At 41.6% G+C, this 22,427-nt stretch overlaps 1 protein-coding gene across 1 annotated transcript in view; it reads left to right on the forward strand.

Annotated features, from left to right (window-relative positions):
- LOC149276037 (inactive tyrosine-protein kinase transmembrane receptor ROR1-like) overlaps positions 1–18,815 on the forward strand; it is a 60,730-nt gene extending 41,915 nt beyond the window's left edge. The window contains exons 5-9 of the mRNA XM_089503969.1: positions 11,324–11,451; positions 11,838–12,155; positions 13,241–13,486; positions 15,023–15,234; positions 17,391–18,815. Of these exons, the coding sequence (XP_089360095.1) occupies positions 11,324–11,451; positions 11,838–12,155; positions 13,241–13,486; positions 15,023–15,234; positions 17,391–18,815 (2,329 nt within the window). The remainder of the gene's footprint in view (positions 1–11,323; positions 11,452–11,837; positions 12,156–13,240; positions 13,487–15,022; positions 15,235–17,390) is intronic.
- Positions 18,816–22,427: the final 3,612 nt, after the last annotated feature.

Genomic DNA, 22,427 nt, shown 5'->3' on the forward strand with positions numbered 1-22,427 from the left:
CTCCCATCATGAAGACCGTTTATAGAATCCTTAGTGAATACCCCTAAAATAGAGCGGAGATTGCAACTCTTTTGAACGTACAACGATTTTTTGTGGCAATACTAATGAAGTCCGTTCCTCCATAGACTTTCATTAGTCAGAGAGTCCAACTGGGTAATTAAGACTGAGCCATTCTATTGTTCCCCACAGGCAGTATGATAAGGAGTCGGGGGGGTAGTAGATTGGGGGTCAGATAACAGAGCGAGAATCATACAAACGGCTGATATGCAGCTGCCTGAAAACTTTATATTATGGGGGCAAAAATTAGAACTTGGTTAAAAAAGAAAACAGCAGAATATTTTAAAAACGTATTAGGAATAAAAATATTGGTGGGATTCTCCTTTAAGATATCGCCGCTTATACAGTCAGAGAAACGAAGAGACCGCGTGTTTCTTTTCAGTTCCAAACTCCTTTTCTCCTGACATAAAAAACCTCTCGTATTTGGCTGTTTTTCCTTACTATCCACCCAAAGCGTGAAGTCCTTCTGCTTGTTTTATGAGAAGCGGGGGAGACTGGGAACTGAGCAGATGTCATCGCGCGTGTGTGAGCTGCCGGTAACGTTTATACGGGAAGATAACGTGTCCGGTAAATCGCGCAGATACCGGCGGCGGGATTCACAGGCCATTATCACCGGGTTCCTGCCGAGTCCTGGAGACAAACCCCCTCCGCCAGACACAACTACCTCCTATAGACAGGCAGTTTTTGGCACCAACAACCATTTCCAGAGTGGGCATTTTTCACTGGGAGGGAGTGGAAATGCTAATTAATTTCCACTGATTTATTACACAGCACTGAGCATGTCAATTAATGTGTAAATAAACTGCAATCTCTGGGTTTAGATCCCAATGTCGTTGAATGGATCAGTGGCTGAGTGACAGACAGAGGGTTGTAGTGAACGGCGTATACTCAGAACAAGGTGTTGTTACCAGTGGGAAACCTCAGGGGTCTGTACTTGGACCCATTCTCTTTAATATTTTTATTAGTGATATTGCAGAAGGTCTTGATGGAAAGGGACGTTTATTTGCAACAGGGTTGACGTTCCTGGAGGAAGAAGCCAAATGGCAAACGATCTAGGAAAACTGGAAAAATGGTCAGAGCTGCGGCAATTGGCATTTAATGTGGATAAATGCAAAGTAATGCATCTGGGGCATAAAAACCCAAGGGCAGAGTATAGAATATTTGGTACTGTCCTAACCTCAACGTGTGAGGAACGGGATTTAGGGGTAATTATTTCTGAGGATTTAAAGGTAGGCAGACAATGCAGTAGAGCAGCAGGTAATGCGAGCAGAATGCTTGGTTGTATAGCGAGAGGTATTAGCAGTAGAGAGAGGGAAGAGCTCGTGCCGTTGTACAGAGGACCGCTGAGACCTCACTTGGGGTATTGTGTACAGCACTGGAGACCGGATCTCCACAAGGCTATAGAAATGTTGGAGAAAGTGCAGAGAAGGGCGACTAAAATGGTTTATGGATTACAGGATAAACCTTACCAGGACAGGTTAAAGGATCTTAACATATACAGCCTGGAAAAAAGACGGGACGGGGGATATGATAGAAACATTTAAATACTTAAAGGGAATCAACAAGGTAAAGGAAGAGAGTTTATTTAAAAGGAGAAATAAAACCACAACAAGAGGACACAACCATAAACTAGAGGGGCAAAGGTTTAATGGTAACATCAGAAAATATTACTTTACGGAAAGGGTAGTGGACGCATGGAATAGCCTTCCAGCAGAAGTGGTAGATGTTAGTACAGTAAAGTCATTTAAGCAAGCATGGGATAGGCATAAGGCCAAGCTAGATATAGGATAAGGGAAAGTACTAAAGGAAAGAACTCAGAGGTTGGGCAGACTGGATGGGCCTACTGGTTCTTATCTGCCGTCACTTTCTATGTTTCTATGTCCTGAGCAGCCCGCAGGAAGTCAGATGTGCGCAGGAAAACTCTGTCCCCCTAGGCCTGTCGTCTAAAAGAGAGGCCGGAAAAATATTTCCAAACGGCAAATATTAACCCTTTGTAAACCCTTTGTAAACAGCAACGTCATCTCCCTATCCACTGAAAATAGAATATTGTTTACTTCAATTATCATTACTTTTCTGACATTATGAAAGACATTATCGTATTTGGGGGTTTTCTGGCCCTTTGAGTATTATTATATAGCCTTCCGATTTTAATTCCTTACCACATTGCCAAAAAGGGACATTTTTATTTAGGGGGTGTGGTTAGAGGCGTGGCTACATGCCTTTTCTTTTCATATCTCTGCGATAAATCCCTCTGCAGCCAGGACTTACCATTGTATTAGAGTAATAATGTGAAATCTCATGAGCCAAATCCCTTTTATGTTGTCTATTAGCTTCATAACTGAACCGCCATTTTTTTTTTTCATTATTTTTTTTAACTGGACTACTCAAGATCATTGTTTTATTTAAATATTTTTTAACCCCTTAATGACAAAGCCCGTACATGTACGGGCTCAAAATGCATTGTTTTTAATAGGTTTAGGGACCGCCCGTTGTCCTTAAGCGGTTAAAAAATAAAATAAAAAAATGATTTTTGTATTTGAAGCATCGACGTGCAAAGTTCGTTCCTGACGCTCTTAGGCCCCAAAAAGAATGAAAATAACATTTTAAAAAGCCCAGGCAAAGCAAGAGACATTTATGTGTTAAGATACATTTTTTTATTACAATATTATATTATTTATTGATATTAACACAGGGAGTGCTTGCGCTTCCACCTCTCCAGGCTGGAGTTTAAGACTCCGGGGGTTTTTTTGTGTGTTTTTACGGGGTCCGCTGTTTCAGCTACTTATGCACAGAATGCTTTTTTTGTGTTTTAAAAAGAGACCACCTGGGCAAAACGTAACTTAATACGGAACTAAGAAGAACAATGGTCATTTTAGCAGAACAATGGCGTGCATTGTGCGGACCCGTCAATCACAGAAAAGGGAACTTGAATTTCGTCTCTGTTTCCAAATTCTTTTGGAGCGCCCAGCGACTTGGGTCCCGAGGAACGTGTTTACTTAGTATAATAAAAACTTTAAATAAATCTCGGAAACCCCAAAAATACTTTCACTACCGCTGTGAATTTTTAAAGAGAATTTTAAACATAAATACTAAAATTTATGGGGCTTTTTTTTTTTACTTTTTTTTTTTGAAGGACGTTACGGCCACTGCTTGAAAGTTAGAAATTAACCCCGTATTATTTTTGAATTTATTTGGTGGGTCGAAGGGGTTATTATGAGTTATCCTTCTAATTAAAACCATGCAGCTCCATAGGAACGTTCACCGTAACACAACCCGGAATCTTACATTCTGTACGACCAGAAATGGCTATTAAAAATGTGTAAAGTTTATTGATCTTGTTAAAAAGAGGAGGGATGTGGTTTTATCTGTGGTCAAGGAAAATAATTCTCGGATATAATTTCTTATTTCTTTTCGCTGCGTTGCGGTGCTGCCCGGCTAGCTCATGTTTCTGCGTAACGTGTTCTAAAATAAAGGTTTTTCTTTAATGGTAATAGGACCTTTTTTTAGGGTGATGTTTTACACAAACCTTCAAGTGTCCCTGTTTAGGGGAGTCAGTCCCAAACCCTTTGGGTCCCAAACCCTCTGTCCTTCTTGGTAAAGCACAGAAAGGATATCGCCATATTGGTCTATGAGAAGATAGAATATCTTTTTTTGGGTCAACTAGACATAGAGTAACATAAGCTTTCGTTGCTGTTGGACGTGGACCGTCATAGATATCTATCTCATAGAGTCTACTTGTGTAGTAAACCTGGCATATTAAAAGGACTGGTTGGTTTTTATTCTTTGCCGGTGTCTATGCTCCAGCTCTTGTCGATGGTCGGGGACGTTGTCATCCTCTGACCGTCCAGCTTTTTGGGGAGAACATCTATCCTCATTCCAGCAGGTTAAGGCCCATGTTGTGTGTGAGTTACCCCATTTCACTAGAGAGTCCTTGGACGCATCCCAGATAATCTCTGGGATCCACAACCGTCTAGTTGCCCGTTTCCCCTGCTGTAAAGACTCAAACCTTAATCAGTCGTTGGTCTCGTCTTAGATTCAGGAGCCGTATGTCTATCCCACGCATGTTTACATTCCCTCGCTGTATCAGAAGGTGTAGCCTTTAGTTATTGCTGTAGTGAAACATTCGGAATAACATCTTCCATATCCCACATCTCACAATATTTCCATCCTCTGGGGTTAAGTCACTAGATGGTGATGTCCCTCATCCAACATGGGACAGAGACCAATCGACATGGGGAGCGCTGTGGGTCAACATCAGAGACGTGTTGGCCATTATTATTGACTGATGTTACACGTAATGCCTTATAACTCATTCCACCGTGTTGTTATTCCGAGGGTCAGAGATCTGAGCAGCCCCACTGCCGGCATTTTTAGAATTCTGGAGATCAGCCAAATACCATTAAGAACAAAGTAAATGAACACATACGCAACCGGACAGGGCAGTAGCCGCGCTTCGCGAAACACTCAGCCCACCCGTACACCGTGGATACAGTGTGTCTGTCCGGATACCCAATGTATCACCGCTCGATTGTAAAGCTGCCATATTTCCACACACTCGTGAATTGGATTTTTTTATTCCAGCTGTTTGTTTTATTAGAGATATCATTTTAGCAACAGGAGAGCTTGTAAAGCTTGACATCTCGAAGTGGAACAGCCGAGCGTTGGTTTATTACGCTGCGGAAGGTTTAGTCTGTGAAGTTTTCTCTGTCATCAATACGGTTCATTTCAAATCAAAATCTGCAAAGAAAACGTCCTTGAGGAGAAGGCTTTCCAACTGGACTCTAGTAGACCGGAGAAGATCCACGAACAAAATGATTTGTTTACAAAAATGCTCTAAATGTCCATAGCTTCCATGTTACTCATTTTAAGGCGGAACAGTTGTTATTTGGGCCTCCAAGTGCCTTTTTCCTCCCCTGATGTCCCTCATCAGGTTAACTTGCTAGTTACTAGAAATGTGTACATGACCCAACAACGACTTGGACAATTTTTTTTGTTTCTTTGTTGGTCTATACAGTGGGGGGGGTGAGGTTGTCTCTGCGGTGAACGCGGGTGCTCTGCCCTGTTTTGTAGGCAGAAGAGGAGAGAAGAATGCAGACAGGGAGAAGCAGAGATAGAGAAAAGAGAGGATAGTAGAGTATATAGTAGAAGTGGAGACAGGGAAGCGGAGACAGAGGGAAGCAGAGCTGGGAAAGCGGAGATGGGGAAGCGGAGACAGAGGGAAGCAAAGCTGGGGAAGCGGAGACGGGGAAGCGAAGCTGGGGAAGTGGAGACAGGGAAGCGGAGCTGGGGAAGCGGAGACAGGGAAGCGGAGCTGGGGAAGCGGAGACGGGGAAGCGGAGGCAGAAGAAAGCAGCGATGGAGGGAAGCAGAGCTGGGAAAGCTGAGATGGAGGGAAGCAGAGCTGGGAAAGCGGAGATGGAGGGAAGCAGAGCTGGGAAAGCTGAGATGGAGGGAAGCAGAGCTGGGAAAGCGGAGATGGAGGGAAGCAGAGCTGGGGAAGCGGAGATGGGGAAGCCATTGTCAAAGAAAGTAGGGAGAGAGTGAGAGAGAGAGCGAGGAAACAAAAACACATTTCAAAGGAAGCTTCTTCCTTCCTTTTTATTTGTTTTCCTGGGGCTCTTTACTCGTTTTCAGACATTCATACAAATTAACAAATTACCTTAATTTGTTAAAATTAAAATTGGTACGAATTTGAATGCACGAGTCTACAAGTTACATAAAACATTAGTGAATAAGACACTCTGCGTTTTCTTGAAGGTATTCTATAGATTCGGTGACTGGGCTCTGGCGCGTCTCGTAAGCAAATAACAGAAGGAGCGGACGTGGGGTTCATGCAGCGCAATCGGGCGACGTGCTGGATTTTCACGCACACTCATTCAGCTGTCATTGGGGAAAAAACAGAAATCCAATGGCAGCTTTTTAGAAATCCTACTTCCGATTAATTCCAGATGTGGGCAAAACTTTAATTGAGCGGCGGTTGGGGTCCTGTAGGTTTTTCTTTAAAACTATCCTGAAATTCGGGTTTGTCTATAAAAATGACTTCGGACAGCTCTCGTTAACCCCCGTATAACCAAGAAATGCTCTGGCAAACTATGTAACATTATATTACATTATACAATCTGAGCAGCCACTAGGGCCAAAGCATGCTAAGTACAAGAGACAAGTGCAGATGTGACCCAAGAAGAAGGCACTGAGAGGTGAAAATTCTCTGTTGCCATCAACGCAGATTTTTAGAGCGCTCAGTAAATCCCTTATTGTCAAAAGGCTGCGGCGGTGATTTTAACACGGCCCTGAAATGTTCGTCTCTGGTTAAAGGAGCCACGTTGTCAACTAAAGCTTTGCGAAACAGCAAATCTATATAAATATTGGCTTTTTTGATATAATAATGTTTTGTTTGGTTTTGCGGCTTTTTTGTATTATTCGGCCCATTGGGTTTATACTATCTTTATAGAATGTACCGGGTATGTGTCGGACCCCAAAGTGCAGCCTTCCGAGTCCCAGCCCAGCTGTGATTAGGACACTCAGCCGGCCACCTTGAACAAAAACTGTTTACGTCTTGATAGAAATCTGATTCGTCTCAACGAAAACAATTTCTAATTGGAGACGACATCGCAGAGGGTTAATCAGAAGGTTTCAGGCCGTGTGCGGGGGGGGCTTTCTGAGAAGCAATCCTTTTCCGAGCGTGGAACTTCCATATTATGAAAGAATGATTATTGGAAATAATCTCATATTTCTGGGTTCGTTAGATAACAAAAAATAAAATAAAATCAGAAGCTGATTGTTATAAATGAGAAGTCCGTGGAACGTGACTTAAAAAAACAAATTGTATCCCTTAGGACAGGATGGCCCTGATTTTAAGATTCTATTAAAAAAATGTTGAAATGCCCGGGAAGGAGGGAAAAATGGCCACAAATCACTCTCTTTGACATCCCCGACGGATTTATGAAGCTCAAGGATTTTAGGGAGAGCCGGTAACTTGGGGACTTTCAGGACTTGACACGTTTTTCTGTCAAAATGATTTACTAGGAGCTGGGGGGGGGGGGGCTTTGACATTATTTCTCTGATAGAAATAACGTTATAAACATTTCGGGTATATATTTGCTGTATTTACTTGCGAGCGAGGCGATCACCGTACCTTATTAAGGTGCCAAACAAGACTTAATCTTACTGCTCACAGCTACAGTTAGATCCTGTAGTCCCACAGCCCTCCTCTGGTATCATTGTCTAAATTACCGCTGCCATAAAGCAAGGAACCCGGTGAAGTTTGCAGACAGGAAGTAGCGTCCAGATATTACACGTTAGCCAAAAATGGAAACACGCATGAAAAATATTTAAAAAATAATTCAAATAAATATAAAAATAAATTTGACGTATTTTTCTCAGTTTCTTTCAAGCGGGGGAGGAGATTTCCCAAAACATGTTATAAATAGTAGGGTGATAGGAAAGTATTCTCACCAACCACACAGGGGTGTCCAGCCTGCGGCCCTCCAGCTGCTGCAGGACTGCATCTCCCATACTCCTCAGCCAGCCCCTTAGCTGCAAGAGCATTATGGGAGATGTAGTCCTGCAGGAGCTGGAGGGCCACGGGTTGGACACCCCTGACATATGGAGTGGACAACCCTTGGTCTAGTTAGGGTTTTCTCGGTCCGTTATTTCTAGAAGAAGACATCCTGAGAAATATTCCGTTAGTAGAAGGAAAAACATTTCTTTAGAGTTCTTCTTGTCAAATACTTTCTAAGAGTCTTAGCAGATATTTCTTTTTCGCTGCACAAGTCGAGCTTTTCAGCCGAGACGTTAATGCAGCGTAAAGTGGCTCATTCAAACGCAGATGGAAATGTTTACATTCATTGAAGACTTTCTATATAAACTTAGCGCCTTTTGCTGGCTGTGAGCTGAAGGAGGCTCCTCGGTCTTCCATTAATTCACATTTTTTTGGCATTGACCCCCATCCTCCTTCCTGGGCCTTTTCTCATCCTTTCCTGGCATTCGGAGTCAAGCATAAGCTTCATGAAACGAAAGATAAATCCCAGTATAATTATAACGCGTTACTCCAGCTGTCAGAATTCCGATGAGCTTTTTATATGCTCTAGAACTCAGTAAAAACTCATAGATGAGGCTCAGAAAGGATCCTGTTTCTGGGACAATTAATCTTTAATCTACTCTGGATACCCCCTTGTGGCTACTTGTTGAGTTGCAGGTATAAATTATTGGCGGTTGATTTGGTTTTCCATAAATAGATTGAATTTAAAAAAAAAAAAAATTCAGAATCTGGGAATATTTATCAGTTTTATGATTTATAAACACGCCGGGTGAGATCAGGGTGAGAAGCTCCTGTGTTGTTTGAATCTGGAAAGGATTAAAAAAAAACATATTTAAAGATTTTTTTTTTTAAATAATATTTTTAATATTAAGCAATATTTTCAGAATGTAATTTCTTTCGAAAGCTTGAAATCTAAGCTTTTTACAGACATGATTTCAACATTATATAAAAATAATGAGGCACAAGTTCCTCTCTCTCTCTCTTCCTTCCTTGTGAATCACCGTGCCTCTCTAGCGCCCCCTTTCCCCCCCACTACTTACTGCACCCAGAATCGCCTGTTTAAGAAACATCTGTATGGAAATCGCATGGTTTGTGATGTCAGATTCTCAAGGTTTACAGGTTCCGCCTGACAAATAATTCTCAGGTTCCAATAAAAATGATTGTCAGAGTCCGCACGCCAAATCACAAAAAGTCCATCGCTCCTGCATCTTCTAGAATGTTCAAACAAACGCAAACACCGTATTTCTGTATTATTAGTGGAAGCCGTAAACTTCCAGGGCTCCGTCCTGAATGTTTACATTTAATAAAACTTTGATTTATGTTCAGATCACAATCTATATATTTCCGTGGCTCGTAACAGCTGAACACCCCCCCCCCCCCCCGCTTGTTTCTGATCCTTTTTTTTATAGGGTATAAATCACGGTACATTACACTTTGTTTTTGTTTTTTTGTACATTTACACTTTATGTGACTTCACAGCAGATGTTTGTAACGAGATTAAAACCGCGCAGGGAGCGCTCTTTAAAGTTCTGCATTCTGCCCAAGTGCAAAATCCATTTTATTTCATTTTTTTTTTTTTTTTTTTTTTATGTTTTTTGTTTACAAGACTAACACTTTGTTTCATACATTTCCATCCCCCGCTCGCTAATGCTTTTCAATAATAAATCTAATAATTTGGATCCTAAACTTACTTTACATACGTCCGGCGGTGGGAAAATGCTATATTTTTTATTATTTTTATTTTTTTAGGAATGCATCTTAAATCCTCAACCAGGTCATAATCCAAAAAAAGAAAGAGGAGTTCCTTTTCGAAAGCCCCCACGCAAACCATACATGCATGCTATTTACCGACATGCGCCAAGCAGCCCCATACCAGGTATAAAGAGACGTCCCCGGCACTTTAAGGCCGGCGGCCACCTATGCAGCCAATGGCTGGATAGGATCGGGGATATGGGGAGCTGTTGGCCAGCGGCCCGTTGGGCATTTGCCAAAATGATACATTGTAGCTACTGACTATGTATTTGGCCTGTTCTGATTGGCCCCCCTTTTATTCCCTATTAGTAATTATTGTTATTATAATCCCGCTGAGTTATTTCGACTGAAATCTGTGCTGTTTTGCTAGGGCGATGCCGTATCGCTTACCGCCAAATCGTCATTAGAAGGACTTGCATGTATGATGAAGCGGAACAAATGCACGGTCACGCGGCTGCAAGACCCAAGTGCGTGCGAGAACCCGGCGTTCGGAATCATTTTACAGGAAAAAAAAGAACGTTGGAGCCGCAGCAGGCGCTTTCCCAGTTCTATAAACAAGTGGCATTGGGGTAATTAAAGGGACGTTCGAGTTTAATTGAAAGGCAGCGCTGCGGCATATATATGATAACATGATAGATATATATATGGATCCTCAGGATTTTATAGAAAGATGGAATTTTAACTCGGTGCCGTTCCTTCTACGCAATCGAACAAATTAGCTCTGATTGTACGGATTATTAAATCTACAAATGCTGTTGTTTCGAAGGACTTGGACGCTCGGCGCTCTCAGGGGAAAGTCACGATGAGTAGGGAAATTAATAGCAAAATGAAGTCCTAGGGGCCCCACGAAGGCTGATTGGCGTACATGTGGATCCTTTGAGTCTGCCGGGGTTTGACCGAGAGTTTCAGAGTAAAACGGGGTCTCAGAGGTCACTTTCCTCTTTCTCAGGGCTGGGGGTCGGTGTTTTGGCCGCTGCCTTGTTTACCCAGCGTACAGCACCGCTATATACGATGGCGCTACGAAAGACAATAAATAATAATCACAATAATCCTCGGATCAGCGAAAGTCGTGCATGTGATTGGCTGAAATATTGGGGAGGTGGGTAGGCCTTCGTATATAAAGTGCTAATTGCAATTTGGAGCCTGTGACATCATCAATTAACCATTACCACGTAATCAGTCTGTAAAAAACTAAAGTGCTATCTCCCTCGACATCACTGCCCCCCAATTCCCCTAAAGAACCGTCACCGGGGTAAAAACCCTAATGGAATCCAGCAGTGAAAACCATTCGGTTTTCATTTTTTTAACTTTTATTTATTGTTCTATAAATGATTTGGATTTAGACTTTCCAGCTCTGACATCACACCAAAGACATGATCTGGGCATTTTATGTAAATTTTCTGTTGTTTCCCATGATGCCTCAGTGCAGATTTCATTGGGATCAGCGAAAGCAGTAAGTTCTAACATGGAAAGGTTGCCGGCTCAGTCGTCGGTGGATAATTTACTGCCACCTGTAGGTAGCAGAAGGTATTACCACCATTAAGTGCTGTGCATAGCATTGCCGTGTAGCACCATCATATTCCGTAGCGCTGTACAATTGCATACTGCTCTTAACCATTTAAAAGCCATGTAAGAACATCATTAAAAAAAATAATCATTAAATATATTAGTTATAGCCAGGCACAAGTTTAAGACCTCTGTCAAACCCTTCTGTAGGCACTGAAACAAGGGACTATCTCTTGATATTGAAGGCAGTTGGTAGTTTTATACACAAATTATAAAGTGGCAGCCAGCATGATCATTGGCTTGGCCCATCACTCCCAGCCAGCCGCTGCAAGATGTCACCGGCCTCTGGATCCCAATGGCAACCCAGATAGCAACGAATGGCATCTTCCGGAGGGGTATATGAATTGTATTGTTATAGTGCCCTCTGCTGGCCGCATCTCACGGCGTCTGCGTGTTTCTTATTCCTAGAGATGAATTTGAGGAGGACGGGTACTGCCAGCCGTACAGAGGAATCGCCTGCGCAAGATTCATCGGGAACCGGACGATTTACATGGAGTCTCTACATATGCAAGGAGAGATTGAAAATCAAATCACAGGTACTTCAAACGAACTCGTTGGGGGGGTTTTTTCTTATACAAAACACTCCATTTTTCCGAACGACGTGCATTTAAAAAAACGAAGCCCATCTTTTCCTGCTCTAACGACTCAAACCTTAATCAGCCGTTGGTCTCGTCTTAGATTCAGGAGCCGTATGTCTATCCCATGCATGTATAATACCCTCACTGTATTACCCTCTACCACTTCTGCTGGGAGGCTGTTCCACTTATCTACCACCCCCTCAGTAAAGTAAAACTTCCTTCCCTTCCATCTAAGCCTCTGACCCTCTGGTTTACCCCCCCTAACCTCTTATTCGTCTACCATTTTCTGTAGCAGGACAGGACGTTGTTGACCCCCCCCCCCCGGTGTTCCTTCTCTCTTTCAGCCGCCTTCACCATGATCGGCACGTCCAATCATCTCTCCGATAAGTGCTCGCAATTCGCCATCCCTTCCTTATGTCACTACGCCTTCCCGTACTGCGACGAAGCTTCAGCTTCCCCAAAACCTCGGGACCTTTGCCGAGACGAGTGCGAGATTCTGGAGAACGTCCTGTGCCAGGCCGAGTACATCTTCGCCCGATCCAATCCCATGATTCTAATGAGATTGAAGTTGCCCAATTGTGAGGATCTCCCGCAGCCGGACAGCCCCGAGGCGAGCGGCTGCATACGCATCGGGATTCCGATGGCAGAACCCATCAATAAAAGTAAGTTCAACTGGTTGACCCAATTGAGATACCTTTACCTTGCATTGGAGTTAAACTCAACTCAATCTACTGCCAAGAGCACCAACCACACTCAACGCCGGCCGGTTACCGAGTCGCACAATTATTTTTTTGTCCATCGCTCATTCCCCCCCCCCTCATTCATTCACATGAATGATTTCCAACAATGATGCTTCATTGACGATTGTCTAACGGGGGGGGGGCTTTCCTTCTTGTTGTCCACTGTATTTCTTTTTTGGGCTTTGCTTTTACAATACGACGGCAGAGAAGTGAATTTCCCAGAGCTTCTCAAACCTCGAGGGGGGAGGAACAAAAAAAAAATCTGCAATTTTTAACAAATAACCCATGTTTTCTTTTTCCTGAAAAATACCTTACTGTAAACGGTCAAAAAGTACGTTTTCTTTACTTCCAACAACAAAACTTTTCCTTAACTTATTAAAAAATTTCTAATATTTTATGGAATTAGTTTTTTTAATGAATCTGTCTGTATGGGATTCCGAAGCTCTTTTTTTTAATTTTTTTTTTTTTTTTTTTTAATAAAAAACACATTCATTTGCCTTTAATAAATCAACCCAAATCTATACCAGGAGGAAGATATATATTTCATATTAAGATACAGCCTTTCATTTAATTAATGCAACGTTAAATTGTTGCTAAGTAGTTTCTAGATGGATACGATGTCAGTTTTTAATAATAATTAAACCCACCAAACACCTCTTTAGGGTGTATCTGAGCCCCCGCTAACTCCATAAAGCCATAAAGTTAGATTAGGTTGAATATTATAAGTAAACGAAAACAAATATTAATGTTTCTTCATTCATATAGCGCCTTCATATTCGGGAGTGCTGTACAATGGGATAGTTTTTTTATAAACTCAACAAACTATTTAGTTTAATGATGCGATGCCACATTTATGACATCATGATAGCTCCCCTCTGAGCTTCGTCCGATTCCTCTGCACAGTAGTAAGAGTTTGGCGTTTGGGGTATAAACATTGATTTGTAATACTTTGTTACAAAGTTGTAAATGTAACTATAGCCAGAATGTCCTTATTTATTTTACCTCAGACCACAAGTGTTATAACGGCACCGGGGTGGAATATCGCGGCACGGCGAGCGCCACCAGATCGGGGCGCCAGTGCCAGCCTTGGAATTCGCAGTATCCGCACATTCACTCGTACAACGCCTTCCGCTACCCGGAGCTCAACGGGGGGCATTCCTACTGCAGGAACCCCGGGAACCAGAGGGAGGCCCCGTGGTGCTTCACGCTGGATGAAAACGTCAAGCATGAGCTCTGCGACATCCCCGCCTGCGGTAATTATTATTATTATTATTATCATTATTATTATTATTATTATCATTATTATTATTATCATTATTATTATTATTATTATTTTTATCATTATTATTACTTTATTCTGCGTTTTCGTATCGCCCGGCCACCCATTTGCCCAGTTTTACAATTCCCTTTTTTTTTTTTTTACATGGCCGGCGCACAAATTTATCCATACATTATACAGGGCATCTCACCGATTTAACTATACATTACACGGGGTATCTCACTGATGTAACTATACATTATACAGGGGCCGGCTCACTGATTTAACTATACATTATACAGGGGCCGGCTCACTAATTTAACTATACATTATACAGGGGCTGGTTTGCTGATTTAACCATACATTATACAGGGGCTGGCTCGCTGATTTATCTATACATTATACAGGGGCCGGCTCGCTGATTTAACTATACATTATACAGGGCCAGCTCAGCTCTTCTTGCTGGGGCAGCTCCTTGGGGCCGAGTGAAGTCGGGAAGTTGAAACGTTCAGCTCTCCTGCCGGCTGCGGTGTTGCGGAGGGTTTAGGTGAATGAATATAAACGAGTTTCTTTTATGGTAAGGGAGAATATTTCAGGGTCTCGGAGCTCCGCGCCGCACGCTGTCCGCACAGAAACTCTTTTGTGGCGAATGAAAGGACGTCTCTTCCAACGAAAGCCATAATATCTCATACAGGAAACCCCCGGAAAACAAACTCTGCCCCCTTTGCTTCTGATTCCAAACAATCACACAAAATGTTAGTTTTTTTGGAGTTTACCAGGAAAGCAGAGATTATCCGCGAGATTACATTTCAAATGATTTTCTGAAACTACGCGGAAAATGACATAATAACCGTCCGCTTCCTAGCGGGTGACCCGGCGCTCGCCACGGACAGCGGGGGTCTTGTAATCTCAGTTTTCTAAATTCCGTTTCAGATTCCTGATTCTGTGGGAATTTTTCCAAATTTTGTCATCCATTTTTTTTATTTCATTTTTATAATTTGGATTCTAGATCGATGTTTTTTTTTTATCTAACGTTCCAAAGATCTTCTTATAACCGTCACTGAAGGTGAAGAATTTACCATTTTTACTTAAAGTAAATTGTAGTATTTTGTCCCAGAAACATTGCGGAAGTCGGTCTATCAGATCTGAATGTTTCGCAAATTTCTCTTCATGTTTTTTTAGGGTTTTTAGGGGCAGATTCTCGGGGTCACACAGTCTGACTCCTTCCTATTCCCCCCCCCCACACTGTGATCATATATATATATATATATATATATATATATATATATATATAAGACTCCCAGTTGGTGCTTTTGCTCCCAGTATGTTATGGTTGATATCCCTGCTTGAATGCAGGTGACTCAATTAAATGAATGGGATAGACATACGGCTCCTGAATCTAAGACGAGACCAACGACTGATTAAGGTTTGAGTCTTTACAGCAGGAGAAACGGGCGACCAGGCACAATAAGCAACGCTAATGTTTTTAATATTTTATTTGCGCTAAAATAGATCTTTTTTTTTTTTCCAGACTCAAAAGATTCTAAAGAAAAAAACAAAATGGAGATCTTGTACATTCTCATTCCCAGCGTGGCCATCCCCCTGGCCATCGCCCTCTTGTTCTTCTTCATTTGTATCTGCCGAAATAACCAGAAGGCCTCATCGCCGCAGCTGCAGAGACAGCCGAAGCACGTCCGGGGACAGAACGTGGAGATGTCCATGCTAAATGCCTACAAGCCGAAGGTGAGACATGCGGCAAAGTCATCAGTCATGTGATATTTTGGGTGACTTTCCCGGCTCAAACCCCACACTGAGCTGATGCTTTACGGCGATGCTAATGAAGTCCGTTCCTCCATAGACTTTCATTAGTCAGAGAGTCTGGCTGGGTGATTAAGACTGAGCCATTCTATTGTTCCCCACAGGCAGTATGATAAGGAGTCGTGGTGTTTAGTAGATCAGGGTTCAGATAACAGAGCGAGAATCATACAAATGGCTGATATGCAGCTGCCTGAAAACTTTATATTATGGGGCAAATAACTACAACTGGGGTAAAAAAAAAAGGAAAACTGCAATATTTCTAAAAACTTCATTTTAATCTGATATTAGAAATAAAAAAAAATAGAGGGAGATCCCGTTTAACATCAGCGCTGCTAAAGGGAACTTACAGATTCTTTGAATTTTTTTTTTACATTACGCAGCTTGTAATATTTAAATATTTTAAGAGCCCCCGTCCTCCGTAAATAAATCCTTTTTCAGACTTAGATTTGAAGACTTAAAGTATTTTTCCTTTTTCTTACTTTTATCCTGCACTTGTTAGAATGATATCTTAGCGGATAAATCTTTTTTAGTGCCTCTTTTTCCTAAATCATAGTGAGACCCGACCTGACTCCCCCTGTACATCCCCCCCCCCGTGCATTCCGCTTCGTCTCCATATCTGCTGTTACAGGATCTGCTATCAATAAAGAGAATAAATAGAATTATCAATCATCACAATTTGTTTGAACATCGACAAAAGACGACTTCACTTCAGCTCCGTTTACTGTATTTTTGGCCAATGTTTCCAAAATTCTAGGGCCAAATTTTAGATCTAAACTCTATAAACGCAGTGAGTTTTAAAGACAGATCTCACATGTTTATTGTTAAGCCGAACATTAAAATAAATAAATACACATTTACGTTTTTATGATTTTTTTAGGCAGAGGACCAAACGCACTAAAAAAAAACAAAAAAAAAAAACCTACTGATAAAGAGACAGATTCGGGATTTCTGATTTTTTTTAAATTTTTTATTATTGGATTGGTTTATCTTGGCTGGATTCCCGTTGCTAATATTATTTTTATTTCGGTTTTCTTAACACTTTGCGTATTGTGTCACATGACACATCATTGTGTAACCAAACCAAACGCGGGTAGAATAATAGTCTGCGATGAAGCAGTTTATGGTTTATTTTTTTATTTTTTTTCCTCCCCGTCGGCCGATGTCGGCCAACGCTAACTGAGGTTAGACAGAGGTCATCTCACTTTCATTACTGAAATATAATTTACTATATGCCAGACCTAAACAAGTTTGGCCTAAAGGATTTAGGTAACTCAAAACATCTGTTCTCCAACAATGGCTAATTTCCTGGCTGCCAAATATCTCCAACGGGCTTTGGGTTCATCTATTCGTCGATGATATTTCTAGCCTTCTTAATTGCGCGATGAACGGGTACTAAGTCGACGTTCTTTGTTATTAACGTAGGGGCGACGTCAGATGAGAAATGGATGGAAAATGAGGCTTGGGCTGGTTATCCAAGTCCAATAGTCCAATATGGCCGACATCACTTCATACGTCACATCCAGTCGCCGGCCTTATGTCATTAGGTGGTCACCGGCCTTAAAGTGCCCAGGGCCGCCTCGTTAACCCCAGTACGGCCCTGAGTGAGAGAGATGGTTACTTTGAATATTATATCTCGTATATATGGCCTCCATTATCCGCCAGTTCCACAGGTTCAATATCAGTAGCCAATCAGGAAGAGTAGGTCAGGTGCATGCTGGGAATTATAAGGTTATAAGCACCAAGGGCCAATAATATTACAATAGATACATTATTTAAAATGGGCCGGAAACTGCTGAGCACTTAACAGATCTTCTTGGCCGATATTGTTAAAATTTTATGGGTTTTTTTAGCGTTCTATCCGAATTCTAGATACAGAACTATATCTAGAATTCGGATAGAATGCAAAAAAACCATAAAAATTTTAACAATTCAGTAGTCATAGATTCTAGTCCCGGTTCTTTTTTGAAGGCTAGATCCATGTTTTGATATCGTTTCTATAATTTTATATTCATGTCAGTATAAGTGAAAGAAGAGCTGCCTTCTTCTTGAGAGTTTAATGGACGTTTTTTATTTCCATGCAGAGCAAAGTGAAGGAGCTGCCCCTGTCCGCGGTGAGGTTCATGGAGGAACTGGGCGAATGCTCGTTTGGAAAGATATACAAAGGACATCTTTACCTTCCCGGGATGGACCACGCTCAACTCGTTGCCATCAAGACTCTAAAGGACTACAACAACCCACAGCAGTGGTCGGAGTTTCAACAAGAGTCTTCGCTATTGGCTGAACTGCATCATCCGAACATCGTCGGCCTCCTTGGAGTAGTCACCCAAGAGCAACCGGTTTGTCTGCTCTTCGAATTCCTGAATCATGGGGACCTCCATGAATTCCTCATCATGAGGTCTCCTCATTCCGACGTCGGCTGCAGCAGTGACGAGGACGGCACGGTGAAATCGAGTCTGGATCACGGCGACTTCTTGCACATCGCCATCCAGATCGCAGCAGGGATGGAATATTTATCGAGCCATTTTTTTGTCCATAAAGACCTGGCAGCTCGGAATATACTGGTTGGGGAGCAACTACACGTTAAGATCTCAGACCTCGGACTTTCAAGGGATATCTACTCAGCCGATTACTACAGAGTTCAAAATAATTCTCTTCTCCCCATTCGCTGGATGCCTCCAGAGGCCATCATGTATGGGAAATTTGCCACCGATTCAGACATATGGTCTTTTGGGGTGGTGCTTTGGGAAATATTCAGCTTCGGGCTTCAGCCGTATTACGGATTCAGCAACCAGGAGGTCATAGAGATGGTTCGGAAAAGGCAGCTGCTCCCGTGTTCTGAAGATTGCCCCCAGCGGATGTACAGTTTAATGACCGAGTGTTGGCAAGAAATACCGTCTCGAAGACCCAGATTCAAGGATGTCCATGCGAGGCTGAGAACGTGGGAAGGACTTTCAAGTCATACGAGTTCCACCACTCCTTCTGGTGGCAATGCCACCACTCAGACAACGTCGCTGAGTGCCAGCCCGGTTAGCAACTTGAGTAATCAAAGATACCCCAACTTTCTATACTCAGCGCAAGCAATGCCTCAGGCGCAGATAGCTGGCTTCATTGGTGGTCCAATACCTCAGAATCAGAGATTCATACCAATCAATGGCTACCCAATCCCACCAGGATACGCTGCTTTCCCGACGGCTCATTATCAACCACAAGGTCCGCCGAGGGTAATCCAGCACTGCCCACCTCCGAAAAGCCGTTCCCCCAGCAGCGCAAGCGGTTCGACCAGCACCGGCCACGTGACCAGTTTACCCTCTTCGGGGTCCAACCAGGATGCGAATATCCCGCTATTATCTCATATGTCTATTCAGAGCCATCCGAGTAGCATAGGAGTGCAGTCTTTCGGCAGCAAGGCCAACAAATTATACAAAATGGACATTAAACAAACATCTTTACTGGAAGACTCCGACATCAACGGGCACAACGAGTCGATCATTTCCGCGGACTTGTAAATTACGAACGCTTTCGATAAATATTATTACGCAGTGAAACATAACAAAGACGTTAAAATTCTTTTTATATGATATATTTTTATTGAACGTAGGTCATTCCAGGTGGTAATCGGACTTTTCCCAACGCATTTCTTCTGTGAAGTTAGAATCTATAGAGGTGGACGGGGAGCCCGTTCTCAATGTGGCGACAAAAGTATCCGTTTCGGGTTATATGTTGGCAGATTACGCAAAATGTCAAAAAAAACATAGGCGCCAAGACTTAACTAAAGGCGAAGACTGATGTGTGGTCATCGCCTTGACAACTGTTGGTGTTCACACAACTTGGGAAAGACGCATTGAGTAAAATAGTATGTTTAAAAAAAAAAAATATATATATATATATATATATATATGTTCTACCAAAGAGTATGGCGTTTGGGACATATATATATATGGGGTTTTTTTATCTTTTTTTCACACTAAAATTGACAGATCATTTCTGATTGAGGTTCTTCAATAGTGTAAGATCCTTTTCCCACAATGTTTTGAGCAGAAAAGGGTAAATTTCTTAATTAATATCATATTTTAAAGAGGCAATAACACTTAACTATCTCGGGGATAAAATGTGCCTTTAAGGAGAAAGCTTGATCAGCAAAGAAACCCTCTTCATAGATAATTTACAATAAATAAAACAGATTATAATTAGTTATTTTTTATTATCTATCCGACGCAAGATATTATTTGGAGCAGTCTAAATAATCATTTACTAGGGTGGAAAATTTTATATATATATATAGGAACGCTGTTTATATATATAAAAAAAATATATTGGTTTGGAAATTACAAAAAAAACAAAAATTGGCAAAAAAAAAAAAAAAAAAGCAACCCAGTGGAAAAGGGAAGAAAAATATCTTGAGGACCTTTATGAGCTTGTAGAGGACGGTGAATCCCCTGGTCTATGGATTTATTATAAAATAACTCAGTGTTATCCATTCCGGTTTAATCTCCGTGTTATAATTCGCTATATACACCCCGCTGAAAATATATAAACATCGGACATACAACGATCTGTGCTCACTTATCATACATCACTCCTACTCGGCCAGATAAAATCTATTTTTATGGTTACTATGGTTACGCTGCGCGTTTAAAACCTCGGAATGGATTTTTTTTTTTTTTAAAGTGAAGTTTTTCATTATTTTTTATAATCACGTTGCCTTAGAGTCGAGGGTCTTTTAATGATCATTATTAGTTAAAGCTTTTAGGTACGTTGCTGACAAGGTGTGTGTGACCCCGCTGGTGTAAAGGTAAGCATACATCCCAAGTGTCCCGGTTTTCGAGGGACAGTCCCTGTAGCGGGGCTGATGGGCAATAGGAGGAGACCCTCTGATCCCCCCCTGACCAGAGGATGTGGCCATCGTATGACGCATCGTATGGTGGCCATTCAGGCAAGGTGTCCCGCTTTGAATACCTGAAATGTTTGGGGGGAGGGGAAAGTTCCGCTTATATAAAATATAGAGATATTCTGATATATAGTCTTCTGTTTTCTGAATTTCCTGGTCAGCGACCATGATTAGAAGTGCCCTCTGATTGGCTTAAAACAACAAGCCAATCAGCATTGAGATTTCATTCCAAATGTATCAGGCTTTTTCTCTGTCACTCACTTTCCATGATGTCATAGAGAGATCAGAACATTCGGATCTCTTAACCCACATATTTGACCTTCTGTCTTTGTGCCGCTTTATAGAAACTCTCTGTGTACGAAAGATTTACCGGCCCTTTGGGGTGCGAAGGTTATTGTTATAGAAGTTTGTACGGGACCCCCCAGCGCCACCGGGTTCTGCCCACAGACACCGTCATACTTCACTTTATATTCTATATCTCTTTGTTGCTATGCAACTGTATAAAAATATACAGCAAGTATCCGCGTGACAATCGTTCTTTCCATTATCATCTATTTATTTGATTTAGTGTAGAGTTTTAGTGAATTTGGGTTATTCCTGGAGATCTAGAGGAAAAAAATGACTTTTATCAGCCGCAGAATGAATACGAAGGGTCTGCGATTTATAAGGGTCTCGGAAGCACGTAAGGGGCTCAGTGCCTAAAATCGCGCATGCTAAGGATTATATATATATATATATATATATATATATATACAGAATTACCAGCCGGTATATGTATGCGACACGACCACTTTGTGAATTTTTTCTTTTTTGGGGGGCCAAAAAAAGTCGATATATATTTATTTTTACAGATATAGACCCAAAATCATTAATCCTTTGCCACAGGTGAGATTTTGCGCATTTCACTCCCGTTTTCATGCCTGCCGCACCTTTATGAATCTCAGCCGCTCGTGGAGGTCCTTGTGTGAGCTGTTTTCGAACTTGGTCAATAATGTGTAGACCGGGGTAAGGCAAATTGTGGCATTCTAGAAGGTTGCTTTCATCGGCCGAGGATGATGGGAATGATAACACCCGAAATGCCACATTCATCTTTTCTTGGTGAAAAACCCCCCAGAAATATATGAACTGTTCATTTTGAAAACCACTTTAACCTTTTACAACAATATTTTGGAATTCTTCTCACACTGTCAATTGTTGTATGTAAAAATACTTGTTGGTTTTTTTGTAATTATGAAAAAAAAAATCAAAACAGCTGTTTCTTAAAATGACTTTTTTTTTGTATTATGAGTTTATTTACAGAATCTTTTTTTTTTTTTTTTTGCACAAAAGCGTTATGTTTTATACGGCAGAACGGAAAATACACATCTGCATTTTATATATTGGCGTGTGGCGTTTTTCTTTCGTCTGTTTAATAATGACTCCTAAACCGAGGAGCGCCGACAAAAGCCGACAAAAGCCGAGGCGTGGTTCTGGGTGTCATTGGCGGCCGACGTATTTAAGCGTGAATTAGATACATATTTGGAAAACTTGTGTTGGACGGACGCGGACAGGAAAAACGGATCTCATTCAAGCCGTTGAAAAGGAAAAGCTGTATTAGTGGTTTATGGCTTTTTAAAAAAAAAAAAAAAAGTCTGCTCACACTGTGGATTTTTCTAACCACATCACAAGGAATCCTCCGTCCGTCGCAGATGTTCTGATCAAAGTTATTTCATATTAGGTGCTGAAAAAGTCAGCGCCGGGAATATCTTTGAATGTTTCAGAGGGTATTCATTCTTCGCAATCTTTTTTGTTTTTCCCTTTTTTGTTATGAAACAGGACACTTCATTAATAAACCAGCTTTATATTACATTTATATATATAAAAAAATCTGGATTTCAGTAAGGTTTAAAGGAAAATGGCATCAAATGAAGAGTTGGGTGAAGTAAAGAGCCTGATGCTGCGTGCGGGGAGGGTGGGTTGGGGCTGCCAGATAGTGGTGTGTGTAGAGTGGGTTGGGGGGCATAGTTACATGGTTACATATTTACAGTTACATGGTTACATGGTTACAGTTACGTGGTTACATGGTTACAATTACATGGTTACATAGTTACATGGTTACATAGTTACATGGTTACATAGTTCATAAGGTTAAAAAAAGACCCAAGTCCATCAAGTTCAACCTTTCCACCCAATCTTCTTATTCTTGATCCAAAAGAAGGCAAAAACACCCTAATTAAGCTACTTCAAATTC

The sequence above is a fragment of the Sceloporus occidentalis genome, unplaced genomic scaffold, assembly GCF_023333645.1.
Source record: "Sceloporus occidentalis isolate IW3139 unplaced genomic scaffold, rSceOcc1.0.p SCAF_249, whole genome shotgun sequence".
Lineage (NCBI taxonomy): Eukaryota > Metazoa > Chordata > Lepidosauria > Squamata > Phrynosomatidae > Sceloporus > Sceloporus occidentalis.